Source organism: Trichoderma harzianum (assembly GCF_003025095.1).
Source record: "Trichoderma harzianum CBS 226.95 unplaced genomic scaffold M431scaffold_9, whole genome shotgun sequence".
NCBI lineage: Eukaryota > Fungi > Ascomycota > Sordariomycetes > Hypocreales > Hypocreaceae > Trichoderma > Trichoderma harzianum.
Genome location: NW_020209257.1, coordinates 1218266 through 1234389, shown reverse-complemented (window position 1 = coordinate 1234389; position 16124 = coordinate 1218266). Strand labels below are relative to the sequence as shown.

General features: G+C 51.8%; 7 protein-coding genes and 1 non-coding gene across 8 annotated transcripts; 4 read left to right on the top strand and 4 right to left on the bottom strand.

Moving 5' to 3' along the window:
- Positions 1-160: 160 nt before the first annotated feature.
- On the bottom strand, positions 161-810 carry M431DRAFT_90578 (hypothetical protein; the record flags this gene model as incomplete). The annotated part of the gene is made up of 2 exons (XM_024924162.1): positions 161-594; positions 657-810. The coding sequence occupies 2 exons, from the start codon at positions 808-810 to the stop codon at positions 161-163; spliced, it is 588 nt and encodes a 195-aa protein (XP_024772602.1).
- A 249-nt stretch (positions 811-1059) lies between these two features.
- M431DRAFT_t133 lies at positions 1060-1131 on the top strand. The gene has a single exon. It is a non-coding gene; the product is annotated as a tRNA-Arg (tRNA).
- An 846-nt stretch (positions 1132-1977) lies between these two features.
- On the bottom strand, positions 1978-3794 carry M431DRAFT_484020 (hypothetical protein; the record flags this gene model as incomplete). Its single annotated transcript, XM_024916168.1, has 2 exons — positions 1978-2918; positions 2990-3794. The coding sequence occupies 2 exons, from the start codon at positions 3792-3794 to the stop codon at positions 1978-1980; spliced, it is 1746 nt and encodes a 581-aa protein (XP_024772601.1).
- A 1398-nt stretch (positions 3795-5192) lies between these two features.
- On the bottom strand, positions 5193-6812 carry M431DRAFT_510197 (hypothetical protein). The gene has a single exon (XM_024919422.1). It carries the CDS (start codon positions 6504-6506, stop codon positions 5520-5522), a length of 987 nt encoding a protein of 328 aa, XP_024772600.1. The 5' UTR covers positions 6507-6812; the 3' UTR covers positions 5193-5519.
- Positions 6813-8202: 1390 nt separating this feature from the next.
- Positions 8203-9813, top strand: M431DRAFT_7407 (hypothetical protein; the record flags this gene model as incomplete). The annotated part of the gene is made up of 2 exons (XM_024922187.1): positions 8203-8389; positions 8534-9813. The coding sequence occupies 2 exons, from the start codon at positions 8203-8205 to the stop codon at positions 9811-9813; spliced, it is 1467 nt and encodes a 488-aa protein (XP_024772599.1).
- Positions 9814-10142: 329 nt separating this feature from the next.
- Positions 10143-11027, bottom strand: M431DRAFT_89969 (hypothetical protein; the record flags this gene model as incomplete). The annotated part of the gene is made up of 1 exon (XM_024924090.1): positions 10143-11027. One exon carries the CDS (start codon positions 11025-11027, stop codon positions 10143-10145), a length of 885 nt encoding a protein of 294 aa, XP_024772598.1.
- Positions 11028-12268: 1241 nt separating this feature from the next.
- On the top strand, positions 12269-13275 carry M431DRAFT_90175 (hypothetical protein; the record flags this gene model as incomplete). Its single annotated transcript, XM_024924119.1, has 2 exons — positions 12269-12626; positions 12689-13275. 2 exons carry the CDS (start codon positions 12269-12271, stop codon positions 13273-13275), a joined length of 945 nt encoding a protein of 314 aa, XP_024772597.1.
- A 938-nt stretch (positions 13276-14213) lies between these two features.
- Positions 14214-15398, top strand: M431DRAFT_90323 (hypothetical protein; the record flags this gene model as incomplete). The annotated part of the gene is made up of 2 exons (XM_024924137.1): positions 14214-14886; positions 14974-15398. 2 exons carry the CDS (start codon positions 14214-14216, stop codon positions 15396-15398), a joined length of 1098 nt encoding a protein of 365 aa, XP_024772596.1.
- Between the last annotated feature and the right edge of the window lie 726 nt (positions 15399-16124).

Here is a 16124-nt window from a genome sequence, read left to right as displayed (position 1 = left end):
CAAGATCCACGATCCTTTATTCTATTCCCGACAATCGTAGTCATTTAATCTTGTCTGTTATACACATCTCATAAACCCTATCGTAACATTCCCACCCAAAATCCTTTTAATCATCACAACTTTCTCTCTGTCTTTCTTTCTCAACCCCTTCATATCAAAATCACGACTCCAAAGGCGGCATAAACGCCATCCCCGTCCCCTCCCCCCCATTCACACTCTTCCTCCTCACATGCGCCCTCAACTTCTCCAAAATCTCACTATCCTTCCACCTCTGCGGCACCGGCCTATACGCAGGCTTAAAGTTGCCCACCGTCTGCGCCCACTCCCCCTTTGGCGGATTCTTAGGCAACTCATCCTGCTTTCTCGCCTCAAACCCTTCGCTCGCCGATGCACTCGCCGGACTCGCCGTCACGGATGGGTTCGTCGTGGAATTCGGCTCCCGCTGCGTCGCCCAGTAGTATATGTCCCAGTCGTTCTCGTCGAGGAAGAGGTCGTACTGTCGTAGTTCTTCAGGTGTCATGGTGGGCAGGTTCTGTGACGCAAACGTAGACAGTAAGAGATCCGACTCGAGGGTTCCGCGCTTCCGAGATTGGTCTAAAACAAGAGGTTAGCCAGTTGAACGTGGAAAACACATTGTAGATTTCTTTAGCACATACATAAAAGTCTCGCTCGCATAGTCGAAGCATCCTCGCCAACCCTCCGGAGAGGCTCAATGCGAAACGATGCGCCCTGCAGTTCTCCAACCCCAAGCTCCCCCGGCGTCGAGCTCTCGCTCCTTCGAAACGCCGTGGTCCCAAAAGCGCATCGCATGCGCGCAGCACCGACGCAGCGGAAAGCCGCAGGGCGCAGAGAAGCTCCAACAGAAAGCGACATTGTGGGCAGTTCAGTTGTAAGTTGTCACAAATCTTCAAGTTTGCTTTGAAATCGCGGGTTTGGAAAATGAATGACGATAGCCGAGGCCGATTAGCAAATTCGGCTACTGCTTAAGAAAATCGAACGGGTTGCATAATCGAACAAGCCACATATAGTACCAAATAAGAAATCCACATAGCAACTATTGGTCTAGTGGCGCAATGGCAGCGCGTTGCTTTCCGGTGGCAAAGGTTCCAGGTTCGAGTCCTGGCTAGATCGGACTAGGCTGTTTTCTTTTTTTGCCCTTTTGGAAGCTCGAGTTTGTTCGATCCTGTTGAATCGCTGCATGAGATCGGCTTCACCCTTGCTAGTCTTTTTTACTTTTTGCCAGGGATTGAGACTTAAAATTCACGGCTTCAGTGAGATCGATCCCTGTGCCCTTTTTTCATCAATGTCACCTTAGACATTACAAGGGTAAGCGAGAGACATACACACACACGCACATCAAAAGTAAATGCAAGAAAAGTAATTTCAACTGTTTCGATTCAATTCGTACATACACACTCAGAAACGGTAGCAAGAATACAGAAACGAAGCAAAGGAAACAAAAAGGAAATGTAGAACCGTCATGAATACAAAGAGACAGTTGTAGTTCGAGTGAGGCAACGGACTCATCTTCACATCAGCCATCGTCGATTGGCATTAAGTCATTAGTTCGCGGCCATAGCAAGGGGAAAGCTTTTATAAACACCCAGGGCAAAGCCTTGCATTGTCCTTGGGTAGCACACACAAAAAAAACTTTTGGGTAAACGTGAAACCTCTAATGCTTTTGTTCCCACAGAGATTCTCCTGTAACCATGTTTAGTATCCCGACCACCACATAGCTTGTTTCCAAGGCCACACATCCTGCCGTCTACCAAACATAGAAAACGTCAACTTTCGTAAACGCTGCAAAGGAAACGTCGTGTCTTGGCTTGAGCTGTTCAAAAAAAATAAACGGAAAGGAAATGCTTTGATGTAGATGCCGAAAAGAATGTATAAGTGTTGAGGCCAGGGGCACATTTGTGCACCGTCCTCGGTCGTATTTGATTGCCTTGTTTGCCAAAGCTAACCTCCGATACCTATTTATATCCGTAGGAAGTTGACATCCGAAGAGATGCTTCGGTGTCTCTTGTGGTTGCTTCCGTTGGCCTCGCCCGTAGCCTTGCGCTTGGTGGAGGTTGATTCGAGAGGAGCGCGGTCACTCAGCTGCTTTTTGTGCCGTCTGGCCGGAGTCAGGGGTACAGCTGCAGTGTCAAAGCGATCCGACTTTAAACCCCGAAGGGCGGTGTAGTTGTATGGCCCGCTGAAGGCTAGCGAATCTTGGGTCGCTTGGTTGCTCAGAATCAGTTGTTGGTTGATTTGATTCCGGCGGAAGGCGCCAACAGTATCCGAGTTGAGATGTGACAGGATCTCGCCAGATGCAGTGGTTGGGCGTTTGGGCGATGCGCCCCAATTGCCGTCGTTTCCTTCGTCACCTGACGACTCATCATCATCAGCTTCACCAAACGTAATGAAGTCATTGATGTTGAGCTTCTCTTCGTCGTCCTCCTCGTCCTCGTCTTCCATGCTAGGAGATGTTGAGCTATCATCTCCGTTGGCCGTGGATTGGAATGGGAAGAAGGCCTCGGCGGGGCCCATGGCTTGAGCATTGACAAAGTCGCCAAAGGTGTTGGAAGAGAACATGGCGCTGAGCATCATGTTGGCCGAGTTGCTAAGCAGCGGTGATGATTGATCCTCGATGGCCCAGGGGAAGTTGAACTGCTCAGGCGACAGGTCCAGCTGTCGTCGTCGATGGGGTGTGAAAATCATCATCTTGCGTGTCAGGGGGTTGAGAACAGCAATGGGCTTTTTGTCAGACCGGTCTAGGTTGAAGCGGCCCACGCGAGGCTGGCCACGCTCTGGTTTGACAGGAGAGTCTGCCTCCGAGTCTGATGCTTCGTCACTCATTGTATTAGACTGACGTCGAGCCCTCTTGCGGATGACAGGTTCAGGAATGTCTTCTTCATCAGTTGTGTCGCCATCAGCTGAGCCATCGATGTTAGCAAGAAGGTACAGGGGCAGGCCGGTTTCCACCTTGTGTAATGATGATACTCACACTCATAACCATCCAGTTCTAGAGACTCTTCAAAGGTGGGAGTAAAATTTTCAACCACACTAGCAGCGCTAGGGGTGGGCATGGCAGCAGGTGAAGTTTCGTCATCGGAGAGTTGTCGAACGACTTCCTCGGCGTCTGATTCAGAATCTTCTTCTTCTTCCTCCTCCTCTTCCTCGTACTGGCCATGGTAGTCCCAAAAGGAATTGGAGCCGGACGATTCATCAGGGTCGTGCTCAAGCTCTTTACGGAACGAGGGATCGAGTGAGTTTTGCGAGACAAAAATATCGGGGAATAGATCGGCGTGGTCATCTTCTGTTTCGGTAGAATCAGAATCGCTGTCCGGCACATCAAAGCGAACATGGCGCTCTATAATGGGATCTGAAGCAAAAGCGTTGGGATCATGGTAGAAATCGGATGCATTGCCGTCGTCGACGTCGGACAAGATGCCGGCCCAGCTTGCATTATCATCATCCCCATCATCTGGGAGGACATCTGCATCATCGTCTTCATCCTCGGCTTCCTCTCCAGCATCGTCGTCGTCACCGTCACCGTCTTCCTCTTCTTCTTCATCCGACTGCGGTCGAGGAGCGTTAGAGGAACGGGGTCTGCCCTCTGTGACTATGATTGCCTCCTCGACCGCCGTTACATCCTCCTCATCGTTGTCTTCGGAGTCACTAATGTCTTCGACGGCTGAGTAGCCCGACTCATCGGAGAGATCAAGGGATGACGATGTGTCCGAGCCACGACGACGCTTTTGAGCTTTGGCCGCAGTTGCGGGGTACTTTTGGCGAATGTTGCGAGACATTTTGTGTAGTCCCGTTATCAGATAAAACTTTTTGAGTAAAGGAAATTTTCTCCTGTCGGTAATTGATAGCACTTTAGCCGTGATAAAGAGCCTTTTTTTTCTCTCTCTTCCCCTGAAAACAATAAAAGGTTGAACAGGTCGATTCAGTACAAATGTGGTCTATAACTTTTCAATGCTTGATGCTGAACTTTTGATTCGAGTACAAGTAGACGTAGTGTTGGGCGTATTGGGGGTCGAGGGTAAAGGTGCTTTTGTCGTAGTAGTAGTAAGGGTGGAAGGAGGGAAGGAGATGTGATAGCTGTCAAGATTGGTTTTGTTGAAAACTTTTTTGCAGCAATTGAGACGTTGAAGGCCCTATCAAAGCGGGCAACTGGCAGGATTTGTGATTCAGAGACGGGCTTTGGAAGAGCATTCGAGCTCTGTAGCGGGAAAAGCCTGTTGAAAAACTATCGTCGACGAATTGGTTGATTAGGCTCGTTGAACTGCTGGACTGCGAGCCGTGATGGGCACGGCCCGCAGTGGGCGTTTACAGCTCAGCGACGGCCGAAGGCATTGTGGCTCGACGAAGTTTCTGACTGGGGGGTGCTCTGAGGGTTGAATCCTGGGCTATAGGGCGACTTCGTTGTCTGGGCTTGAAGCTGATTGCTGATGATGCAGCAAAGGGGAGGAGGAAAATCGAATGGGAAAAAAAAAAGTTTTGAAGGCCCCGCGACAAGTACATTGTACCAGGTACCTCTTGCCAGAACTGCAATCCCAAACTTTTTTTTTTTTTCTTGGACCATCTGTGTGGGGTCTGCGATCTGATTCGCAGGGAGGCAACGAAGGGGAGAGGCTAAGCCCGTCTAGGCCCGAACCTGGGACCAGATGCCGCGATGCGAATCAAATGAAAAAACCGTCAATCGTCACCGCTCTTTGTTTTTCAGTCGTTGGCAAACCGCTAATTGGCCGGCTAGCGCGGTGCTGGGCGCTGTTGTGCAGCAGCTCACAGTGGCCTCGGAGCACTAACAGCGCCTGTAACTTTGGGCGGGGCATCGCACCTCCACAGCCTGGAGCGCCACCCACTTTGGACTGCAGATTGCCCTCTCATAGGATGCGTGACGTGCATATCGGGCAGCCTCTGGATGACGGCCTGTCTTTTGCGTTTTCTTTTTTTTTCTGCTTAATTTTTCTTGAGAGCAGCAATCGATCACGAGACGCATGCAACCGAGAAATGCTACTAGCAGCTCCACATGGTGCATCGTATGAGTCTTTTGCAGCAGCAGCGCCACTGAGGGGCTCTGGTTCATTCCCACTGACTCATAGGCCAGAGCTGGGACTCATCATGGTCTCGTGTTGATGCGCCGATGCCGAGTGGTTGTCGGTTGATTCTGCATGAGATTGTGGGGAGAGGTGTTGAATTCTCTGGTTAGACTGCCTATAGACTATTGATCTGCTATATACGAATATCTTCACTCCTTTATACACGTATTACATCATCCTTCTATATCCAGTGCCCCTCGCTTCGTCGCTCATGAACGTAGCAACTCTATTCCAACCTTCCATATCAATCGCTCGTATACCTGTATCATGTATCCTCTCACTTCAGTAGGGCACCAAAAGCCCAAATCATAACCATCACTCGCTGTCCCGCCTGTAAGAAAAGAAAAGGAAACATCAAGTCATAATACCCAAAACGCCCGCCCGTGTCTATCATTGTTGAAATTTTCAATTCCTCGGCCAATTCGTTCATGGCTTCGAGTTTTCGAGCTTGCCCGCAACAGTAGTCTCGTCTCTCGACTGCTTCAGAAACGGGAAGAGCTGGGAGCCTCCAGTGCCAGTAAGCCCCTCTCCCTTCTTTTCCGATGAAGAGCTCGCTAGGTTCACGCGGGTCGGTCCGGTCCACGGCTGCTTGGAGGGAATGAGGATGTATCTCGTCACGATATTGATGTGCTTCTGTCGGAATGCAGTAAAAGTCTCTACTGCAGACGTATAAGCCGCCCTCAGTCGGTGCTCTTCTTCCTGCAGAGGATCTTCAAGATCAAGTGCAAGCTTGCGGATGCTGCCCAGGCGAGCCACGTGCACCAGGAATCTCGCATGAGGGCCCGGCATATAATCCCTGGCCTCTTCGTGGAAGCTTCCCTTGCTGTCTGAGTGGCCCTTGTGCATGACGCCGAGGACGATATCCCAAAATGCAATGAGTGAGCTCTGGCCATTGCTTCCGCCCCTGAGCTTCCTCCACTCGCCTTTGCCGTTTCCTTCGTCATAAAAGACACCATTGGGCAGACCAGCAGCCTCCATGTTCATGCTACCGGCAAGGAATGGCCTGATCTGGTGATAGAATGTCATGGGATCGCAGCGCTCGTGCATTCTCTCCAAGAGAGTGCCAACTTCTTCGATGTGTGATTTCAGCTCTTCCAATGCTTTAATGATGACTTGATAGTCGTGGACCTTGATGGCTTCAATGGCGCGAGTCATGATGGGAATGATGGAAGAAGCTTTGGCCTCCATGGCAACACTGATTAGCAGAAACCAGGACTCGGATTCGGTTCCGGTAAAGGACAGCAAGGTACTGAGTTGCTCTGGGTCGGAAAAGTCCTCTCCATTGCAGGTAAAGTTCCAAAGATTGGCGCCAGCATAGGTCAAGGTAGGGGGCAGCTCAAGATGAGCGGAGACACGGAGATACGGAACGGTCACTGAAGGTGGCAAGATCTGGCAAGAATCTTGTGTCAGCATACAAGTCTCGATCAAAGATTGTGCAGGGTATCAATCATACCTGTTCAGGTACCTCTCCACCCCAGATGTATGCGTGTGTGAAGAAAGACAGGATGACATAGGCTCTCCGCCATTCAGCTTCGGACTTGAGGCCGTCAGTTGATAGGATCGGAAGTTCCCTGATGGCATCATGGATACGGCCAGCCTTGATCAGCTCTGGCAGATTGTGAGCGACGAGTTCCCACGGCTCATAGTACGAATCCGATAACATCTTGGGGGGGCTGTCTTCGGGGAGAAAGGCGTGTCTTGAGACGGCAAATTTGGACAGGTCTGTCTGCTCTTGGCTCAAGGCCTCTGGACGGATAGCGTGGGGAGACATGATGGATACTGATGGTTTGAAACAGGATCTTCGTCTTCTATCGTGTCGGTTTGGTGGATGATATGAGGCAATGAAGCAGAGATGAGACTGTTGGCTTCTCTTGTGTTCTCTTGTGTTCTCTTGTGTTCTCTTGATTAGAGACCTGGTTTCTGGACCGAGCGAGCGTGGTGTTATATGACCCTAATCGGAGAAGTTGAGGAGTTGGGGACTCCCCTAGCGGATGAAGAGGAAAAGAAAGGAAAACATCACGCCATGTGGACACTCGGAATGGTCCAAAGTAATCATTCTCTTTGTCAAGATTCGTCATTAGCCCGGTCCATTCTATGGAGTACGGAGCATAATCCAGCAGCTAGTCTAACAAAAGGAGAGAGTTGGATCACGATACGGGGAGGGAGATGGTTTCCTATCCTTCGATCCGTCTACATCCGAAGATCCGTGTTCCATCCACGGAGACTAGCGCCATGGAAGCGGGAGCTGTCAAGGGGTAGACTCGGCTTTCACACCGGCCGGAAAGGGCATTGACAGTTGACTACACTTATTCGGAGCATTGAGGCTCTTGGATATCGATGTTGTTTTAGATGAGGGTCTCATCATTCACGTGCATTCATCCTTCAGCATGAGAGCACAATACGAATATGAAGAAGCAGCATCACCATGAGATTGGGCCTTTATTCCAGATGCCAAAGTCGAAATCCAGGCTGAGATGAAGCAAAGTTTAGAATAAGCACTTGTTAGTCCAGTGTATACATTACTGTATCTGTATATGTCATTTGACTTACATGACACAAATTCGCGTCATAAACCATAGCAAATGTGACAATTGACACGGAAGCACTTTCACGGCAACTCAAGCTTAGTCACGTGTAAAACACTAGAGGCCTAAAACAGCAAGTTTCGTTGTCTGTGCGTCTCTTTGATTCGCCGGTGCCGCAAATTCTTGTGTTCAGATATCGAAAAACGTTGGCGCGGCACATCGGACACGGAAGTTCGGATGGCGGGATCTCGGAATGCGGAACCACGGATTGCAACCCTTCTTTTTTATCGGCCGCCCTTTTTCTCCCCTTGCAATCGATAAACGCCGGGGCTTTTTTTACGGCAGGACGCGGATCAGAGCGGGACAGCGAAGCGCTCTTTGGGCTCTGGGGAAGATAAAGTGAGTGTGATTACCAAAACGCAACTACTAGAAAGACGATGGTTCTTCACGTCCTCACCAAGCTGCATCCGTCAACAACAAGAGTCTTGAATAGGCGTGCGTTGGTTTCACTCAGAAGCTGGAATAGAGCAATTGGCAGCAACATCATCAACAACAAAAGTTACAGTTACAGCAGTTTCAGCAAAATGGACTTGCCGGCATACGTAGAGCGGCTTCGCAGCGGCGCCCCTCCCAAGTTCCCCGCGGACGCAAACTCGCTGCAGTTTGCCCAGAAGCTCGACTCCCAGGACTCGCTGCGGCATCTTCGCGATGAGTTTATTCTGCCCACAAAGGCCTCGTTGAAGAAGCGGGCGTTGGACGGCTCAATTCCTGGTAAGCAGCAGAATCACGGGCGCCAATCCAAGTTCAGCTCAGGCATAAGCACCAAAGCCATTGAACACTCACTCATCTCATATCTCATCCCTTCTGCGTATTGACATAAACTCAAACGAACGAAATGCTAATCATGTAATGCAGGTGAAACCAAGAGCACCGTCAACGGCACCAACGGTGTCAATGGCGCTGAGACTGAGCAGGGCATCTACTTTGTCGGAAACTCGCTGGGCGCTCAACCAAAGGCCGTCCGCGACTATGTCAACGCCCAGCTGGAGACGTGGGCGTCGGTGGGCGTCAACGGCCACTTCACCGACATGGGCCAGTCGCCGCTGGTGCAGTGGCAGGACATGGCCGAGGACTGCGCCAACAAGTCGGCCGACCTCGTGGGGGCCTCGCCCAGCGAGATTGTCTACATGAGCACGCTGACGGTCAACCTGCACATGATGATGGCCAGCTTCTACAAGCCCGACAGCAAGAGGCACAAGGTCATCCTGGAGTGGAAGCCCTTCCCCAGCGACCACTACGCCATTGAGAGCCAGATTGTCTGGCACGGGCTGAATCCTGAGGAGAGCATGATCAAGATTGAGCCCGACGACAACTATCTGATCCCCACGGAAAAGGTGCTCGCCACCATCGACGCCCACGCCGACTCGACCGCCCTGATCCTGCTGCCGGGCATCCAGTACTGGTCGGGCCAGCTGTTCGACATCCCCCGGATCACCGCCTACGCCAAGGAGCGAGGCATCGTCGTCGGCTGGGACCTCGCCCACGCCGCCGGCAACGTCGAGCTCAAGCTGCACGACTGGGATGTCGACTTTGCCTGCTGGTGCACCTACAAGTACATCAACGCCGGGCCCGGAGCCACCGCGGGAGCCTTTGTGCACGAACGCTACGGCAAGGTCGACTTTGTCGACAACTCGGAGAGCCCAAGCTATCGCCCGCGTCTGTCCGGCTGGTACGGTGGCGACAAGCGCGTCCGCTTCAACATGGCCAACACCTTTGTGCCCACCCCCGGCGCCGCCGGATATCAAGTGTCCAACCCTTCCGCCCTGGACCTCGCCAGCGTCGCCGCCGCCCTCTCCATCTTCAACAAGACGAGCATGCGCGATCTCCGGTCCAAGGCCCTCGTCCTGACCGCCTACGCAGAGCACCTGCTGGACCAGATCAACGCCGAGACCGACGCCGCCAAGCCCTTCTTCAAGATCATCACGCCGCGAGACCCCGCCCAGCGCGGCACGCAGCTGAGTGTCCTCTTGCGAGAGGGCCTCTTGGACGACATTGCCCAGGCCCTCGAGCAGAACGGCGTCATGTGCGACAAGCGGAAGCCGGACGTGCTGCGCGTGGCGCCGGTGCCGCTGTACAGCCGGTTCGAAGACGTTTGGAAGTTTATGCAGATTCTGCGAGGCGCATTGGGTCTCTAAAAGAAGGTTCACGAGCGTGGAGTTTGTTTTTGTTACTTTACTATCATTTTGTTTGTATTCAGCATGACTTAGAGTTTATGTGGAAATGATGGGACCTTTTGATTGCAAATGGAATCGGATATGGGTGAAACTGGGTTATGAATTAACATGCAAGGTAGATTCTACCACCAGACACATGTAGATACAAAAAAAAAGACTGGATTCTATCTTCTATATGCTATTATATCGTAATGTCCAACGCTAAGCCCACGTCCATGAGCCATTATGCAAAACAGAAAACCCAAGCTCCGCCTCTCTCTCTCCTCAATCTCGTACTCGTCCAAAACACCTCAGTTTAGAGGAGAATCAGTGCTCCTAATAACCTCCTTCCACTCGTCGAGAATCCCAATAGTGCTTGCAAACTTATCCCTGACAACCTTCTCCGTGTCACTCCCAAGCATCACCCTAACAGGAAGCTCCTTACCACTCGCAACACCAGTGCTCGACAGCATATCGACAATCACCTCCGCCCCCTTCTTCACATCACCAAGCTGGTTGCCATCCGTCTTCACAATAGCCCTCCTCGTCTTGCCCGTCGGCGTGTTCTCATCCTCATACGCATCAACCCGTGCCTTGGACGAAACCCTCGTACCCGGGTTCAAGAATCCAGTGCGGAAGTATCCAGGCTCAATAACCGTCGCCTTGATCTTAAAAGGCTCGAGTTCAGCAGCCAACGACTCGCCCAACGCAGAGCAGCACCACTTTGTCATAGAATAAACTCCAAAACCCGCCGAACCACGCCAACTACCCAAACTTCCAAACGTAGCGACAACCCCGCGGACGCCATTATCAGCCAAAGGCTGCGCACGCATATGCGGCAAGAATGCTCGAACAGTGTTCATGGTGCCAAAGACATTCGTGTTGAAGCTATCATAGACCTCCTCAGGACTAACCTCCTCGATGGAGCCCTCGAGGATGTAGCCAGCGGCATTGATGAGATAGTCGACGCGGCCGTGCTCGGCAAAGACTTGCTTGGCCACGCCCTCAATGGTGGACAGCGGCGAGGTTACGTCAAATGCAAGAGTGTGAGCGCCTGCAGCGGCGAGATCTTGGATGCGGGATGCGTTGCGAGCGGTGGCGATGACGGTGTGGCCGCGGCGAAGGGCTGAGAGGGCGATGGCTTGGCCGAAGCCAGAGGAGGCGGCTGTGATGAACCAGACGGGTTGGATAGCCATTGTTGGTGTTGTTATTGATTTGGTTTGTTTTTTGGTTAGAGTGTAAATTGAAGATTTGTATAAGTATCTCGTTGTTGTATATGCAGAGATGCTCTGAGAGTTGTTGTAAGTGATGCTAAAGTTGCTTGATGATGCTGAACAAAAAAGCCAGTCACAAAAGCGCCAACTCATGGCCTTTATCTATCCATCAATCCATCACAGCGAAACACCATCATCGGTCTTTACAAACCAGCTCCATCTCCAGCTCATTCCATCAACGACGTCACAGACGCCGCCCCCGAAATGCTGAGGCTCAACCCCGAATTATTGGCGTCTTATCGCCATCATACCCTTTCGGCGTTTAAACCTCGACCGATGGACCAAGACGGCCCCTGGCGTCCCGGATCTCGGCTGATGCTGCCGGCAATCCTAAGGGTCTAGCCTATTTTGCGTTATGTCCGCCAGCCTATGAGGTGAGCGATATTGAGAGCGTCATACTTTTAATTATCGCCGATGTTTTCTAGGGCTTTTTGATTACCAAAGAATTGTTGCGGCATGTTTTTAAGGCAGATGGCGTCGGCATATGGCAGCTTGAGACTTTTTGAGAGCACATGCCGCAGCACGTGGTTTTTATTGTGTGCGTGCCCTTGGTTGCATGTTTAAGTCATGTATGTAGCTTAAGGACTGTCCGACATCTTCATTGGAGTAAACTCAACTCAGCTATTCCATACTCTTCTTTCTTTTTCATCACCTCTTGTGCGACGCCCATTAATCCGTCTGCTCTCACTCACACTGCAACAGCAGACGGAACTCGACCTCCGTCTCCGTCAGCGGGGTACAAAAGCACATACATAACACAACGACGACCAGAAAAGGCGCGACTCCTTCACGCTCATAGGTGCAAATGCCCATTATTATGTGGTAATTGGAGCGGCAGAAAGATGAGCCATTCACACTCTGGCTTGGCAAGCTGAGCAGGATAAAAATCCGCTATTTACTGCGCATTGCTGGATGGAGGGGGATGGAGGGGGATGGTGTGTTTAGCACTTACAAGGCGGCATGGTCTCCGCAATCGGTGCGGGACAGGTGGGATATCTTAAGCCGAAGGGAAGCTTCATTGAATATCCCGAATTGACTCTTTGATTCCCGATTCCTCGATTTTCTTTGCAGCAAAAGCAGTATATCAAGTCATTCAGGCCAAGGAAAAGACACAGGTCAAAAAATTAGCATCAAAGACGTAGACACAGACACACAAACACACCATGGCCGCAGCAATCCCGTGCCCTCCCCGCGGCATCTACGTCCCCGCCGTGGCCTTCTTCAACCCCGACGAGACAATCGACTTTGATGCAATCCGAGCGCATCTCACGCGCCTGGCCAAGGGCGGCGTCGACGGGCTCGTCATCCAGGGCTCCAACGGAGAGGCCATGCACATGCTGCACGACGAGCGGCAGCAGGTGCTGAGGCTGGCCAGGGAAGTCCTCAACGAGCACGGCAAGCCTGGATCCGTCATTGTGGCGGGATGCGGCGTCCAGAGCACGAGGGAGACGATCCAGCTGTGCCGCGAGGCCAAGGAGGCGGGCGCCGACTATGCGCTGGTGCTGTCGCCGAGCTACTGGGGTGAGTTTATAGAAGATATGGATGGTGATGAGGGTAGAGAATGATTGCTAACGAAGCATCAGTCGGCGCAATGCAAAAGCCCGTCATCTTCAACTTCTTCAACGACGTCGCCTCCGCCTCCCCCATCCCCATCGTGCTCTACAACTTCCCCGCCGTCACCGGCGGCATCGACCTCGACTCGGACATGATCATCAACCTGGCCGTCGCCAACCCCAACATTGTCGGCGTCAAGCTCACCTGCGGCAACATGGGCAAGCTGCAGCGCATCGCCCACGACCCGCGCATCGGCCGGCCCTTTGCTGCTTTCGCCGGCAAGACGGATTTCTTCCTGCACGGCCTGGTCGGCGGCTCTCATGGTGTTATTGCTGCCACGGCGAACTTGCTGCCCAAGACGCACCAACACATGCTGCGGCTGTACGACGAGGGCAAGCTCAAGGAGGCTCAGGAGCTGCAGACGAGGTTCAGCAGGGCCGACTGGGCGCTTGTCCAGCTGGGGATTGCGGGCATCAAGGCGGCGTTGCAAAAGTACTATGGGTACGGCGGCGGACGGAGCAGGAGGCCGTTGGGGAGCACCGTGGATGCGGCCAAGCTGGATGGCGAGGTGGACGTGGCGGTGGGAGGGCTGATTGAGCTTGAGAATTCATTGTGAAGGAGAGATATAGATAGAAGAAGAAGAAGCACCAAGTAGATTATATATGTGTAAGTACGACACAATGCAAACAATATCCAAACCAGTTGTTATACCAGCCAATACGCATTCTCTCGCTACAGTTACGTAGACTATTACATCTTATACACGCATCCCATCTAGGCAGTCTATCTATTTCTCTTTAATACAGCATACACTATATCCCGTGTCCCACTTCTCCCATCCAAGCAATCCATCAATAGTCTCGGTTCATCTTCATCCCTAAACCCCCAAAACCATCAACCAAAAATACCCGTCGCCTTAAACAAATACACCTAGCGTACCCGCCACCCCCAAAACAAGCGCCACCATCCCCATCAGCCACCAGTCCGTCACTCTTAGCCATCGTCATTCTCCAAAATCTCACCTCCACTAATAAAAAAAAAATCCAATCCCATCGTGGCCTCCGGCTCCTCGGGTTAATGTCCTCCAAACCAAAATCCATCTCGGCTCCGTTGCCCTTTTAACCTCTCTTCCATTTCCCTCTGAAAAACTATCTAACAACCCCCCACTCTCTTGCTTCCTGCATCTGCATCTTTTTGTTCTCCGCTATCAAAAAACAATCCACCCCTGAAGAGCCACTCCCCACTCGGAGCTGCATTCTTAGCATGGCGGGGTAGTATGTAAATAAATAGGGGACAAGGGGAGAGCTTTGGGATAGCAAAGTGAGAGTGAGAGAGTGACGGAGCTCGTGATGTGGCCGGCTGCATTGCATTAATACGGTTCAGCTTCTTTCCATCTCCTTTTTTCATCTATTTCTCCTCATTCTTCTTCTTCTTCCATACTCCTCTTCTACACTCGAATTAAGTAAACCTCCATCAACAATACTACACACCTCTTCTCTCCTAAATCAACAACACCCGATATCAACATCAATCTCTCACCGACCTCCCCCAACCATGGCCTCCTCCCAAGACGACCGCCTCATCCTCCCCATCATCGACGCCCACATCCACATCTACCCCGAATCAGAACTCTCCAACCTCGCCTGGTGCACCCCCGACCACCCCCTCGCCGGCCAATTCTCCGTCGACCAGTTCAAGCACGCCGCCCGCTCCGCCCCCTCCCTCCTAGGCTTCATCTTCGTCGAGACAGACCGCAAAAACGACCTCGCCGCCATAACCTCCGGCGACGACGCCCAAGCCGAAGCCGGCTGGGAGGGACCCCTCAAGGAGGTACGCTGGCTGAAGCGCGTCGCCCTCGGCACCCCCCTCGAAGGCGAGGGCCACTCCCCAGAGGACAAGTCGCTATGTCTCGCCATTGTGCCCTGGGCCCCCGTGCCGTGCGGAGAGGCCGTCATGGAAAAGTACCTTAAGAGAGTCGAGGAAGAAGCTGGAGAGGCGTGGCCCAAGATCAAGGGGTTTAGGTACCTTCTGCAGGACAAGCCGCACGGCACCATGCTCGAGGACAAGTTCATCGAGGGGCTCAAGTACCTGGGCAAACGCGGCTTCGTCTTCGAAGTCGCCATCGACCAGCACCGCAGAGGCCGGAAGCAGCTTGAGGAGACGGTCGAGATGATTGGCCGAGCACACGAGGGCGTCCCCGACGACGAAAAAGTCACCTTTATCATCAGTAAGTAAACCACCTTACAACACAACACAAACATTCCCCCCCCCCCCCCCATCTCTCATATATAACGTATCTAATTACATAAAACAGACCACCTCTGCAAGCCCGACCTCACCGTCTACAACGTCTCCTCCGACCCCTCCTTCACCGCCTGGCGCACCGCAATCTTCTCCCTCGGCAAATGCGCCCGCACATACATGAAGCTCTCCGGGGGCTTCGCCGAGATGACCCCCGCCCTGCGCGAGCAGGACCCTTCCCACATCTTCCAGTCCACCCTGCCTTGGCTCGGCGTCGTCCTCGCCACTTTTGGCCCGTCCCGCATCATCTTTGCCAGCGACTGGCCCGTCTGCGCCGTCGGCTTCGACAAGAACGAGGACGAGAGTGGTGATGGAGAGGGCGAGGCGTGGCCCAAGTGGAGGGAGGTCGTCGAGAAGATGTGCTGGATGGCGTCGTTGGGCGATGAGGATCGCGCCATGATCTTTGGGGGTACGGCTAAGCAGGCGTATGGGCTGTGAGGAGCGGGCAGATTCTTTTCCGGGTTGTTATGCTTGATTTTATTAATGAAATATGTGAAACGAGATCTTTCCATTTACCTAATAATAAATAAAAACACCATTTACACAAACCTAAAAGCAAGCATATGCTTAACGTTTACCAAAAGAGCTTCATTCATCAACACATAGATACACGGCACGGCAAAAAGGCACAAAAGGAGTAAATAAGATTCTCATCAGCATAAATCATCATCATCTAAATTAATAAAACTCCCCCCAAAAAAGAAGGGCACCAACAAGAAGAAGAAGAAGACGAAGAAAGTGTAAGAAATGAAAAGTATCAAAAAGCCTCCCTCAGGTGTGTGAACACAGCAGCTCACACACACACACAACCAGGATATCATCATCACCAACAAAACAAAACCCGTGCAGGCAGCAATTTTTCTTCAAGTTAAAGAGAAAAGAACAACCGACGCACGCTTTCGTACAATTTCATTCTTTCCTCTCCAAATCCGTTTGCCGTCCAGAATCCAGCCCTAATAAAAGAAAGAAAGAAAGAAAAGAAGGGGAGAGAAAGATAGTGAGAGAAAAAGGCGGGTGATCATAGGAAACAAGACCATGTGGTCTAAAAAAGAATGGTGTTTCTAAAAACCTCAAGAAAATGTGAAGAGAGTGTGAGTGACGAAGGCGAAGAAGAAAAGAACCGTCATTGGTGCATCATATTCTTCCCTTCATCACTATGCTAAG

Excerpts from the sequence above, each read along its gene's own strand:
- M431DRAFT_510197 (XM_024919422.1), bottom strand. The coding sequence starts at position 6,506 with ATGCTGACACAAGATTCTTGCCAGATCTTGCCACCTTCAGTGACCGTT.